A 14,902-nucleotide genomic window follows, 5' to 3' on the forward strand; every position below is an offset into this window, starting at 1 on the left:
CATAGCTAAAAAGACAGTGAAGTTAACATTAAACTATCCTAAAAATAAGTAGCTTTAAAGTATCTAAAAGTCCCACAAAGTTTAACATCTATATACATCAAGTTTGTTGTTACATACAAATTTGTAAATATTATTTTACCGCATCTAAAATTTCGTAATTATGTTATCCCAATTTAATCTTACACACGCATTAGTCCGATTAACAATTCCAAGATACAAGACAATCAAATACCCAAACAATACATCTACGCAGTAAAGCACGTGTCAATCCTCAGGACATGTGCAATTTCCGACATCACAATCCATTTTAATTAATTATACAAAAGTGAATGTTCCAACTGTCTAAACATTCGCATTTATAAAATCATCGAGCGATTCTACCCTCGTAAACTAAGCTAAACTAAGCTAAACTAAGCTAAACCTGCATCTTCCTCAAATTTGAAGCAGAAACTATCTAAACAGCGAAACCCTTCTGGACGTCGACCTAACGAACAATATCAGTAATCTTGACACCGGATTCGCGGAATGTAGCCGGTCGAACGTGATAATCCAGCGAGAAGCACGTGATCCAGGTGGATCGGTGTGCAGGTCGCCTCGGCAATCTCCGGTAATGATCAGTTTCCATGGTGACCAAGGGGTGCAGGGTGCCGCCTCGCCCTTTTTCCTTGCAGACCAACTGGCTTGGCTGGTCGAGCGCAGGAGCGTCGCGACGCTGCCGCTGCAACAACGCCGACGCCTGCAGGATGAAACATTAAGGTTGCGTTTGCGCCGATGCGCCCTGCCTTGAACTACTTCAAGGAAGGATACGCGATGGATGGATTTCCGCAAAACGCCGTGTACGGCGCGACCTTTCGTCCTGATATCGCTTCTATCTTTTAGACTTTTAGCATCGTGATCGGCTATTTTTAATTTCTATTCTTTTTCTCTTTATTTTAGTATTTTCTTTTTATTTTTGGTACTTGATGGCGGAGAAACTGGCCCAAGGATTGCACGGTCTGACCTTTTGTCCTGACGTTGCTTCTACTTCTCAGGTCTCTAACCTTTCGATCTAACGTGATTTTTATTCTCCTATTCTTCTCTTTTTTTATCTCAGTTTTTTATTTCTTTTCTCGTTTTAGAAGTTTGGGTGATGGATGGCGCGGAACAAAAGTTGTTCCAAGAATGGAGATTACCTGTCTTTATCTTTGTCACTTTTATATTTTAAGCTCTTCTCTTTAGAATTTTTCCCTTTCCGGCCTTTTCTTTTTGATTTCATTCTTCTCTTCTTTTATCTTAGTACCTCGAATGATGAATAATACGAGATGGAGGTACTCGAAGAACAGAGGTTAACACTGACTTTTCATCGTCGTATTGCTTTCATCTTTCGAACTTTTATCCTCGCAATCACATTTTTTTCTATTATTTTCTTTCTATTTTGATACTTTGGATGATAGATGGTATGGAGAGAAAGCTGTTCCAGGAACAGGTACTGCACAGATTGACCTTTTGTCCTCAGGTCGCTTTTATTTTTTAGCTTTTACCGTTTTCCCCTTCCTCTCTTCCCTCTTTTTCTTTTCGTACTTTGGATGGCGCTTAATGCGAAACGAAGTTACCCTGCGAGCTGTTCAAAGTTGAATCACTATAGGCTTTTACACTTAGCTTCTTTTATTTATTCCTGCCCTTTGTTTCAATATTTTCAAAGATGAATGATATAAGAAAAAATTGTCGAGAAGCTGTTCAGAAATTGAATGTTCCTTTCCTTTTCATTCTTTTTTTACCTTGATATTTTGTACGACGAGTGATGTGACATTTGAAATTTGGAAGTTTAGGAATTTTTAGGCATCCCAAGCCAATTGCATACGTTTGGATGCTCTTTCGCCAGTTTCTTAGGCGTCCTTCTATTCATCTTGAAAAATTATCAATTTTTATGACTGACAGTGTCGACATTCGTCAAATCTTCTTCTTCGAATTCTCTTCCCTTCAGGTTCTTTCATCTTTCTTTTCGCCGCTTCTTTCTCAGATTTGATCTAAACCCTTTCAGGTGATTCGTCGTTCGTTAGGCTCGATTGATGGCGGAAAATCGACGCGGATAAATAATACTTCTGGAATAATAACGAGCCCGGAAATTCAATTCCTTTCGCTCGCTAATTGCATCGACGTAGATCTGGGTCACCTTTCGCCCACGCCACCTTCTTTTCTTCCGTCATCCGATTATACGGAGACAAAGGACACCGTCCAGAGAAAACACAATTGCGTTTCCAGGCAAACACTCCAGTTGTAGCTACCCTCTGCCCTTCGTTTCTTTGATTTCCCGAGAATTTCTCGAATTTATCGAGCATGGAGAATGAAAATTGTAATTTTAGTGGAACAACGTTTTCTTAAACGTTTGGACACGCTTTACGGCTAGAGAAAGATGGATATCGTGAATTTTGAGAGACTACAGTTCCTACAAATGATTGAAATTTTTTACAATTATTATCCGTAATAACAATCCCCATTCAATAATCACCGAAATTCTTACACAGAAATTATCGCCAAACGATTCCAAAATTCCGAGTACCAAATTTTTCTTCCATAAAACGAACGTGCATCTTCGAACATTCATCCATTAAACTTCTTCCGACTTTAAGTTGCCCACTTTTCGTATAAAGAATTCCAAACTCACTGCCAAATTTCCTGCAATTACAACAACGATCCGAAGATTCTTTTCAACAACCATCTCCTATCTTCGCAAACTCTGTACTATAAAAAACTTTACTGCTGCTAACTAATTTCCATCTGTCTGCGCCATGTACATATACATATATAGATACACATATTCCAAATATAGCAGTGGTGGTACAGTAGGGTAATCGACCAAGTCCAACCTTTCGACTATTCGACAGTCGTTCAAGAGGGCAAATATATAGGTTTCGCGAAGTTTGGAGAGCAGTTACGAGTCTGCTCGTTAACGGATTAACCGTATCGCTTTTCGCGAGTTTTATCATTCTCGCCCGGAGAGTTGCCGTGTCTCGTCGAACGTCGAATTAACGGGAATCTGTGTTTGAAATGTTTCAGGGGTGCCTTCTCGGTGGTTCGACGATGCGTTCAGAAGAGCACCGGTCACGAATTCGCCGCGAAGATTATAAACACGAAAAAGCTGACGGCAAGAGGTAAGCTCGAAGAAAATTCTCCGTTTTAACCGTAACGACGACGACGAAAGACGATAATTAATATCGTAGATGAATATGTTAATGAAGTGGCTGGAAAGTTTCGAGAGTTTCGCAATGAAGTTCAATACAAGAACATTAGCATTTAAAATACATAGGGGTATTAGGCGAAACGACTACGCTTCATGGACTTTGATGAGGCTACGTTACCATGAAAATGGTCCTCGCAAGTTTCACGCGAAAATACGAAACGCTTGGAACGAGTTCTATGGAATAGTTTATCAATTCGCGGCATAAATTCGGCTGCGAATTTGTTCTTTTTAAGGCTATGCTCGTGCAGTTTGCGGCGTATGTCTTCTTCCATTTGAAAGGACATTTGGTTAAAATTTTATCGCAAGTAGCTTCACTTTAAATATTTCAGTTCGTATTTTGGGAATATTCTGATTAAAATATGTCCGGTTCTTAAAAATAGTTTATCAATACGCGATATAAACGTAATAGTAGAATTATTCTTTTCAAGCAGCTTAAAAACATATGGACGTCGAACGTGATGCGAAAAATTAACGATGTTCCTTGAAATTTCATCGGTAGCCTAAAAATATTATAAACTGCTTCGCACATTGCGGCTAAATTTCTATTCGGATTTCTACTCGCAAAAATAGTTCATTTGCTCTCTTACAGTCTACAACGCTTAAATCAACAAAACTAACGTAACATTTACGTTACTCTTTCGCGAATCTATCTGTAAGAAAAGTTTGTATATGGATTTACATATATCAAATTTTCGACAGTCGGTATCCTCATTATCTTCAAATTCTCGAACTCATTCCTCTAATTGTCCGTACAATCTTCTGTTCAATCATCGCCATGCCATTTTCACTCATTTCGTCCGGAGACATTGTTCGCTCGTATCTCGACGATCGGACATGGAATCGCGAAAAGAGCCGAGCTTTCTGTATACCGAAAGAGATTTAGCGTCTAAAAACAACAAGCGACGCCGTTGTCAGTTTGCCAACATTCCATCGCGACCAACAGTTGCCAGTGCCGTACACGATCTTCGATTCGGGAAAACCTGCTTACCTGTTTTTACGCGCGAAGTTTCATATACGTCCGTTTATTCGTCGGAACGAAAATGATAACGGAAAGAAAGGAGGAGAAAGATAAAATAAAACGTTGGATGTGACGCGAAGCCAGATGAGCGTCGTAATTGAATCAATCAAAATATCGAGCAAAAGCGATCCGATAAACGCCACGACAGTCAATTTAATTAACGAGCTAAAATCAAGGCGACTGGCTTACGCGTGTTGCGATATCGAGCACAGATTTTTGGAGACTACGGTTAAGCGTATTGTCTATGTCCACATCGTCGACCAGACAATCTCGTAGAAATTCTTGCGTGGGGAGGGAGGGAAATTATTTCGTCCAAGGTAAATAGAAATATGGCAACTTCGAGTTTGCTAAGTGAAGTTTTACCATATTTCGGATTCCTTCCCATCGTGTGCTTTAGCTTACGAATATTTTTAATAATCTTTGAATTATGCGATGGCTTTTTGGGCAAATACTTGAATGCTTAATATCCACCATTTCTATATTATTAGGTTGTCCGAAAAGTTTCTTTCGTTTTATGAGGAAATAATAGACGCACAACGTTTTTAATATTATTTTGTCGAATTACGTACGATCCATTTTGTTCCGTTGAGATAAACACCGCGACATTTCACAGACTTGGTTTTATATTTGTACGAAGGTGCACTGTTGTAAAAAACACGTTTGCGAAAGAACGACACTTTCCGGACAACCTAATATATTATACAGGGGGGAAAGATATTTAGATCAAAGAAATATAAATATAAATAGAAGTCCTCAGTAGATTTGTAACGAGTTTGGAATTTTTCTAATCGTAAAATATGATACCGAAAGAAAAAGAACGATACTAATAAAATATACCGTCTTCGAATATTTTTATCAAATTTTATTCTTCGGTATAATAGTCCTCCAGATTCTTAAAATACAATATCAAACGAAAAAGAAAAGAAGGAAGAAAGAAACAAATATTTCGGGCACTCTGAGCTCTATATTTTAGTATCACTTAATATTTTCAATGATAATTCCATTTCATCGCTTTCCTATTGAATCTGTAAATGAATAATCCGAAATGTTTCTACATATTGGAACTGTGAAGTGACGATCTTTCACGTTCAAATAGACACACGTTCCTCTTCGGTTCCGTCACTTGTGTGCACAAGTTTCGCTTAGCAGACAGCGATTGATAAATTTAGTATCAAACGGATCGCCACCCGACCGGTGATGTATCGTACGCTCTATCATAAGCTTTATTGTCCCTATCAATCGATTCCTTGGCACAGATCCTAATATGTGTTCGCGTGACTCATCCCGCGTCTCGCGTGCGTATCACACCGCGCGAAACGTGTAAAAAGAGAGTCTGATTCACGGGGAATTATTTAACGTTGCTATATCGTAGGAATATTTATAACGAATGAAAATTTATCGTGGTAAATGAATTTTACTTCACCTTTAAAGGAGTCGAGATAAAACAGAAATATCATTATAGATTCGCTTGGTTACACTCGCTTTCTCCTTGTTTCCTTTCTTTCTTTTTACACAGAAGCGAGACATACATATTTCGTGTATTGCTTGGGATTTTCTTTTAAAACAACAGTTTATCGCTAATATTTTATACGATAGAATATACGATCAATCGATCTCTCTCGAGCTATGAGCGAACGTGAAGATTTGATTCGAACGTTTAAATTTTCACAATTACTATTACGATCTGTAACATGACTTCAAAGTTTAGCCACATAATTTGACGTCATGATGCATCGAATGCATCCAAATATATACTATATACAGGACATTTAAAAAAAAAAGACAGGATAAAATTTATACTACGTGTCAATAAGTTCAAGCGAGTAAAAAAAGTTCTGACAAACTCATGTCCGAAAATGCTTCGTTGAAAAGTTATATGGTTCAAAGACTTTCATCGATTGTTTTGATATAATAAATGTTCGGAATTTCTTTCTTCTGCCAGTATACAGGCTTCCATTCGTCCAACTAATCACTGTGACGAACTCTTTCGAATATTCCTGTTATTGTAGAAACAACAGTAAACGCATTTGTGTCTGCCTGCGATTCCGTATAGCGAGTCCTAAGAAACAACTTTCCCTTTCAACGCCTACAACTCTTCGATAAAACATTTTCGGACATAAGTTTGCATAAACTATTTTCACCTGATTAACTGGTAGTATAAGTTTTGCCCCAAGTATTCCGGACACCCTGTATTTAAAATTAATTAATACGACTGTATCTATTCCTACAATATTAGCGGAAATTATTAAAATGAGATAAAACGAGATTGTGCATTCATTTAGTGTACGTAACCGAACACGTCGATCGCATATTACGTTTTCAACGTCAACAGGTCAACTTTCGATTGAAAGTTCGGTCGTGGTTGTTTGCCTTGATGCTGCTCCACATTGCGTTCGATCGACGCCGGTAATCGAGCTTTAGAATTCGGGCGACGAGAGGAATTTTCGAGGGTCACGCTCAGAATGCAAGGGCGACGATCCACTCGCCAGGGGAAAAACCAAACACGAGCAAAAAGTTGTCTGTTCGCCTCGTCTTTGATCGTTTGACGACGTAATCTTCACATGGTCCTTCCAATTCCTCCAATTTATAGACAATTCAAGTTCCTTGCGATTTTGTTAAATCGTTAGATGTACAATTTTAATCGAGCGAAACGATCGTAGTTGATTATTGATTTTGTACCGTTGATCTGGTAATTAAGAGACAGTAATTGATACGATCGGATATGTTTGGCACAAGAATGTAGAAATGAGATTCGACGAGCAATTAAAGAAAATTTAAGATGTACGAATACGTCGCTTTTAAACGATTTGAATTAACGATACGCAAATATGATTAAAATGCGTGACTTATTATGAGAGTAATGATTAAAAGGAAGATATTGGATTAAAACTTGTTATCTTCCTATGGAATGAACACACGTGTATAAATAGAGTTTATAGATTTCAATTATTCGTTTAAAAAATTATTTGCAGTATACAGAAAATGATTCATACTCGATGTGTTAGCGGGATATACAAGTGTCACTGTTTGAATTAATTATAATGGCACTTCTCTACTAGTTCAGAAGTACCTTATATATCCGATCCTTAGATTAGAAACTGTATAATCTGCGGATTTACGCGACATCTATAAATTAGCAACCGTACAATCTCAACTTTATTATCAAACATTAATTTTCAGAAATTGGTTCGGCGTAATAAGTGGTAAGATCAATTTGTCTCTCCATAAGTCACTATATGCTTTTCGATATAAATAACGTTATAACCAATTGAAAGAAATTTAAATGAAATATTTTAGAAATATAAAATAACGAACAAGCGAACAAGTCAATTTATTAGTAAATTCATTTAAAATTGAACGAATAAATTAACAACTTAATAATGAAACGAATTTTGGAGCGAAGTGTTTGGAGATACATCACAATATGAAGAGGCAGAGCAACGAACATTTTTTCATCGAACTATGTCTTAAAATCGCGGCGCGTTTTCATCGTCCACGAACGTCACCGAGATAAGCAGATTGACGTCATAAGGTTCTCTTGGAGGCTCCGAGGTGAGCTTCGCGAGTTCTTTTCAATGGAATCTTACTGGCCGGCAGAGCGACAAATTCTTTCGTTGGATTGAAACTGGATGAAATTTCATCTCGTTTCAGATGACAGGATTGACGTCAATGAGTTGTAGAACTTCACGCAAATTCATAGCTTCAACTTCTATATTTCTCTTTACCGCGGAACGTTGATTATTATTCAGAAACCGATTATCCGGATTCCCACTTTGTCGAATGTTCAATCGGTTACCTTCATTTCCTCGCCATAGATTATCCTCGGACGTATGAACTGAAATTCTACTTTATTTTATATTATTCACTTAATTTTATAATATTATTATCGAGCAACATTCATTGCCTCTTAACTTCATAGTAACATTATTTAAATCTTTGTGTTCTTAAATCTTTGAAATTCTAAATTTAATCTTTCATTTTCTCAGGAATCGCTTGTTTTTTGATGGATTACCTTCAGACAGGCGTAAATATTTATAAGGATCAGAGTGAAATTGATTAAAACCATTTCTTAGTCACAGTAAAACTCTGCATTTATTTGAACGAAATTATTATTAGTGTCTGATTGAATCGTTGCTGCCGACTGAATCTACTTATTCCTAAGCGAACTTTCGTTACATAAGTGAAAAATTACATGCAACAGGGAGAATCAGTTAGCTTACCATTACATTAACATAAAATTGATTTTATTCATTAGCTAATTTCCAATTTCCCGGTTGAAGCATTGAAATGTTCGATTTAAAAAGTGGACAATAAAAAATTTATTCTCATGTAACAATACACGTAACGGAGTACAAGCATTTAGTTTAAAAGTATCTTTGGTCACGATTCCGAATAACGTAGATGCTTCACAAGTTTTGCACAATGCTGTCAGCGTTTATAGAACGAAAAGTTTTGCCCGGCTGTGTTTGAGAGAAAGTAGGAGAAGAGATAAATTTCGTCGGTGTTTCTATTGGCACGATGGATAGTTCCTGCTGGCCAGTCGCTTCACTAGTTTCGATGCAGCCGAAAACGTTACGACTGGCCAAGCTTAACAACATATACAAACGAAGAGGATAATCTAAGAGATACCGGTAATGGAAACGCACGATCCAGTTTGTTTCTCTTGCAGCGGTTGAAATCATTGCCTTCATATCCTGTGCCTATTTCGCATTCGCGAAATCTAAACTGTTAGAAATCATTCATTGAGACTATTCGAGGTTACGTTCGTATTTCTAGCAACGTTTATAACAAGACGGAGAAGCGGAATTAATCAAATATTAGCCTTTATACCATAGATCGTGTTATTCGAGGATGTCTGACCAGTGGCTGTCCTGTTCTACTATGGAGAAATAGCTGTAGGAAATACAGTGGTTTAGGAAAATATTTGAACGCCTATCGTAGAAAATTTCCACGTGTATATTGTCTGTTATATAAGGCATTTTGAAATTTCATTAGCTCTATAATTCGATACGATTGTCACGATCGTATTAGTAAAATTTCGGACTAATTTGACAATGTACGAGTATACGGAAGTTACAACATATTTACCGCGAACATGTATTCAGCAAAAAATTAATATACAGCGCGAATAGTTATTTTGAATTTGCACTAAATATCAAGAGTGGTTCCATTGGCACGTATGCTACTTTCAAATAAATTGAATCTGAGTCGCCTGAATTTACACATTTCATTACTTTAACACGTTCCACCGCACGGTCTGAATTTTCTAGAATGATTAAAACAAGATAATCATTATGGACTATAAAATGTTCAACAACGACCCAGATAACATCGTCGGAAAGAATCACACGAAGATAATACAATACTTTGCAAAAATTACATGTTATGATGCAATATATTTCCATTCACCTTTCCTTTCAGAACAGAGAGTATATTATTAGGTTGTCCGAAATGTTTCTTTCGTTTTATAAGGAAATAACAGACGCACAATGTCTTCTCTTTTATATTAGTTTATTGAATTATTCACGAATATAATAATAAAGATAGAACGAAACGGAGCACATCTAATTCAATAAAATAATATAAAACAGAAATTAATTAAATTAAATAATATAAAACAGTCGGCGCGTTAACTCGAATAATCTGCGAACACCCCTCAAGCATATTTCCTCTAAGCCGAAATCCGCGAAATACCACGGGAGCTATAGGAAACGCGGGAACATTTTCAGATTCAGGAATCGAATGGACGAAAGGAAATCGGTGAAACAGTTTCCCGTCTGTATTTTTCCGCATCCAGCGATCGGCTGGCCGATTCAAGGTGAAACGGCGAATCGGTCGCGCTTTATTCGTTTCAGAAACATGCGGTTGAACGGCGTCCGTGGCGTGTGTAGGTCAAGAGGTTACTGGAGCAAGGTCGTAGAAGAGAGGGTGCAGCCGTGCCATCCCTCTCGGCCCGGCAACCAGAGAAACAGAGGGTAAAGAGGGACGAAGAGAGACAGAGAATACCGCGCTGTGTGTCGAGAGGGGAAGGAGAGACAGCCCGCTCATCTTCCCTCTGCCTACTGCAACCTTTTTTTTTCTTCTCCTCCCCGCCACCCTCCCCCTTTCCACGTGTTACCTTTCGCCTCTGCGGAGAAACTGGAACTGTCGGCCAAAGATAGAAGCAAGCCAGTTACACGCTGCACCGCCCACACCCCGCGATGCCGTGATTTAATTCCCTCGAAATAGTTAGCCTTAGCTCTGTGGAATTGTCTGGTGCGTGCTTGCCTGTCGTCGGAAATGGAGGCGGTGGAGCGGTTGTCTCAGGGAAAAGGGTGGTTTCCGGGGATCGAGTGAACGTTCGGATCGATGTAATCGTTGTTGGAACGCCGCAAGTATTTTGTTAAGTTCTTTTTTCTTTCTGTTGACGGCGAAAAAGCAGGATTCGCGTAATATCGAATTGCCAATACCGATTCGTAAATAAACGAATTAAATTGTATTACGATGTACTGAAATGTACGATAGTTGCTGAAATATTTTGCCAACATTATTAAAAATCATTGAAATTATTGGGAATGCCATGGAAGATTCGTTGGTTCGAAGGTTAATCCGCTTTTGCGTTAGTTGTTTGTTAGTCGACATGTCATCGAGTCTTTTTACACGATAATTAAAATAACGTTACTGGCAACGGCTTAATTTAAAAATTTTTAGCAGAAAATTTTTAACGAACTATACATTGTAAAAATTGTATAATTTACGGATGTGGAATTTAGTTTTTCGATAGGAAGGGATGACAGAACGCGGAGGGAAAGACAGGTTGATGATTGAATTCATGGTTTTGCGTGATTTGGTAAATCGTATTAGTCTTTATAATACTTCATAAATTACGTAAACTTTGAGAGGAACACTTATAAAACAACCGAATACATTTACAACAGAATTTATTTCGAAAGTAGATAAATGCTAATCGAGATTGGCGATGCTCAGGACAGCGTCCACTTCACGCACCTCTGCGTTGCGTGCAGGGATGTAGTCTGGGGGTAAATGAAGGTTCTAAGGGGAGGAACGCGAGCATTGATTTTATAGGAGTTCACCGGCAGACAGGCAGAAACGGGGATTTGTTGGAAATTAGGTTTTATAGAGATTGGCGTTGTGTTTCATTTAAGAGCCGAAGGTAGCGAAGGTTGTTTGCAAATTGAAAACTTTTGTTCCACGAGTTAGTTTGCTCATCAAGAGCAGAATTTTCGACTTTTGTGTCTTCTTCGTGTGTAAATTTCTGCGTTAATTTTGAGGAAGTACTTGCGCGATATTTCGTTGGAAATCCGATTTTATGATCTTCATTACTTAAGATAAGGCTTTATTTTAACAAACGAGGTTAGCCAATATTTTTATTCCGTGAATTTGGTATCCATTACTTCGCAACGAAAGCGTGGACTTTTGAATCCTGTTATACTGTACATTTGAATCTCCACGTTGATCTTAAGGAAGCTTGCGAAAACAAGGAATTTCTGTGAAAATTTGACATTCTGATCATAATGTTATTTCTGTTTTAAGAACGAACGATGTCGGAGATCGTCTCGGACGACAGAATTTTCCTACGAACTTCCCAATTCTGTTTCGAGATGAATCCAAGTTCTTCCATGTTGATTGTAAGGTAGTTGGCGGAAAAACAGGAATTTGTTGAAAATTGAATTTCATGGATGTCGCTCTTGTTCTTATTTCTACAGTGTAGGATAACGAAGGGAGGAGTTTAGAAATTCGAAATTTTCATTCTCCGAGTTTCGCGTTCGTCATGTTTCAAAGTACGATTTTACAGTTTCATATATTCTCGTACTACAAATTCAAAAAAAGTTTGTTACATTTAAATTTTGTAATTATCATCGAAGAATGAGCTGTTGGTGAGGCAAACGGTTTACATTATCGCGGATCAAGAGCGAAGAACGTAACAAGCGTCAAGCTTCCATCCAACGTAATGCCGGTCATATTTTAAACAGAACTCGGTGTTTTACGCTCAGTTTCATGTTTTACAAACATGTCCTTTACATATTCATATTTACGAGCCCGAGGTATTTTCATATACGAGCGCTACGCTTGCAGCTACAATCTCGCGGAAAGAAAAACAATTTGCTGTTTAAACAACAATGGAAATCATCTCATCTGCAGTTTCTTTTTAACTTATCTAACTCTAATACATGTTCGTATTTATCGAGACCCAAGGGCTGGTATTCCTTATCGATAAGATATTCAAAATATCGACTCGATCTTCGCGGAAATCGAACAAAAATATTTTTCTGTTTCGAAATAAAATTGTAAAATAATAGACAATGTGGTGAATAAAATCATACATGGCTCTATAACTTTTTAAGAATTTACCAAGTTACTCTGCAAGCAAATTGGCGCTAGTCGCCATCCTGTTTGTAAAATTGATCGCTTGGATTTCGACTTGTCGGTTTAGTTGGCTCGCAAGATCCTTCGGTTGCTTCCACTTCACCGAATAATTAATCGAGCACTCTCTGTCCGTAGTTTCGTTAGCAGTTTGTGCCGTTTGAAATTCTAATTCGCGCAACGGGCAATTCAAAGGCGAAGCAGGCAACTTTGGCGCGTCTCAACCTCTTTCCAACCCTGTTAATTTCTCTTTTCTCTGCTTAGCAACAAAGAGTAGTTGTCGCAAGTAATTTCCAAAGTAATTTCCTTTCGCGTTTCAGCCGCGTAACATGCTGTAAGTTGTTTCTACGGTGCAACGGCCGACGACGATCGTGAAAGTGCCGTTCTATTCATAAATCGCGCTTGCTTTCGTCTTTTCTCTTTTTTCTTCCCCCTCCAAGTCACTTGTATCTATTTTAATGTCAACAAATGGTAAATAGGAAGGAACTTCTTGTCCACTCGGAGAACTTGACCCAGTTACACGGTATTCTCTTTGAACTGTATCTTCGTTGTCGTAGCTTCAATGTCTCTAAGTTTCTGTGTAGGCACCAGTTCCAATTATCAGTTAAGAGCGCTAACTGTTACATACGCGATACGTTCTGAAGTTTCGCGCCATTATCTCGGCCCGTGTTTCGTTTTGAATTCGAGGATACGTCTCCGTAATTATCTTCCCGGGTATTGTACGCGATCTAAGAATCGTAGAAAGATTTCCCCTCCTTGAAGGACTTCGATGAGCCTATTGTTGCAGTATTATTGTATACCGATCGACGAAAATACACTGTCGTCTGGTCGCTGTTCTCGACTATTTTCGAGGAAAAATCGATATCACGGTCGAAGGATAAAAATAAGACGACACATAGGATCTTGGTTGTTTGCGTGTGCGATCCACGTGTAGAAATCGTGGATTGGCTTTGAGAGGACTTGTGAGATCGTTGCAAGGCCGATCCTCGCTGGTTACTTTGCGTCCGATGAAGCACGAATGTCACGAAAGTCAGCAAAAACTCTTTCACCCTCGATACCTTGCTTCGAGGGATGAAGATGAGTCAGCAGGTGAACAAGGGCGGCAGAGGGGGTTCCGAAGGGACGAAGGGAGTGGACGCAGCAGCCCTTGATCTCTCGGGCGTGATAAGAACGCGTGTCGTTCGTGAATAAACGTGCATTTTACGTTTCGATACTATCTTCGACACAGAGGGGATGAAGCGCGCACACCAGCCTCTGCATTTTTCCGCGTGAACTTGGACGATGCGAGTTCTCAAGATACCGTTCGATACGACAAATTACATATATTATTAAGTACAGTTTTTCTTTGTATAAATTTCATACACGAGGAAACTGTGAATTGTTCATTAGCCTGATAATGATATTCTTACGGTAATGAATGTTACAATCACAAAAGGAAAATATAGTTTCGCGTAATGTTTGCTTTTTGGCTATTATATAGTTATCATTATATAGTAAAATAACAAATATTTATTATACGTACATTTCGACTTGTTTTCTCTTCCTTATTGACATACACTGTGTTTAAGAATTTTTCTAATCTTCTGAAATAAATATTCTTCACTCACGTGTTTATTCGTCTCCTCGATAAATCCATTGATTTCTCAGGTTTCTAGTGAATTTCTGTTACTTCTGAATATAACGAATATTCCGATACTCCTTCAATGATACGAGGAAGATGCTTTTGTTTGTTTGTTTGAGAAAAGAAGAATTTTTATCTTCCTTACATTTCTATAAAGAAGTCTTTATTTCATTTGCGAGTAATCGACGCGTGATACTTGGACCTTGGTTCATAGGACGAAAGCCCAGCCGGAAAACCTTGTTTTCAGCGGAAGAAAGGCGAATTCTCTTCTTTGAACGGCCGTTCTTTCCGGTGATTCGCGTACATGTGGTCTGATAGCCTCCGGTACGGTGTAGTCGGTAACGAGTTTAGCGCAAACAAGGGTGGCTCGTTAACTGTTCACCCAGCTGTGTCTAATTTTGGCCAACGGCAGCATCGCGAGACCGACGTGACTCCGCCTATTCATTTTTGGAAAAATAATGAAAAAGCTAATTCTCGAGCTTTCTACAATTTGGTAAGAACGCGGAACTAAAAGATTTCAGACAAACGATGTCAAATTAAGACCAAAACTACTTAATCCCTTCATATACGTATAAATTGTAACGAATTATACCTTTTGTACAAAAGAATTAAGAAAACGTTGTGTTTCTGTTATCAACGATTAACAAAAATATTTAATTCTTGTCTAATAATTATCCAA

At 38.2% G+C, this 14,902-nt stretch overlaps 1 protein-coding gene across 36 annotated transcripts in view; it reads left to right on the forward strand.

Annotated features, from left to right (window-relative positions):
- The window catches only part of LOC100745387 (calcium/calmodulin-dependent protein kinase type II alpha chain), a 146,834-nt gene that overhangs the window by 43,940 nt on the left and 87,992 nt on the right, over positions 1-14,902 (forward strand). For all 36 annotated transcript variants that reach the window (XM_012389824.2, XM_024370098.2, XM_024370099.2 and 33 more), the window contains exon 2: positions 3,037-3,131. In XM_012389824.2, the coding sequence (XP_012245247.1) occupies positions 3,037-3,131 (95 nt within the window). The remainder of the gene's footprint in view (positions 1-3,036; positions 3,132-14,902) is intronic.

This window comes from Bombus impatiens, unplaced genomic scaffold (genome assembly GCF_000188095.3).
Source record: "Bombus impatiens unplaced genomic scaffold, BIMP_2.2 scf_0665, whole genome shotgun sequence".
Lineage (NCBI taxonomy): Eukaryota > Metazoa > Arthropoda > Insecta > Hymenoptera > Apidae > Bombus > Bombus impatiens.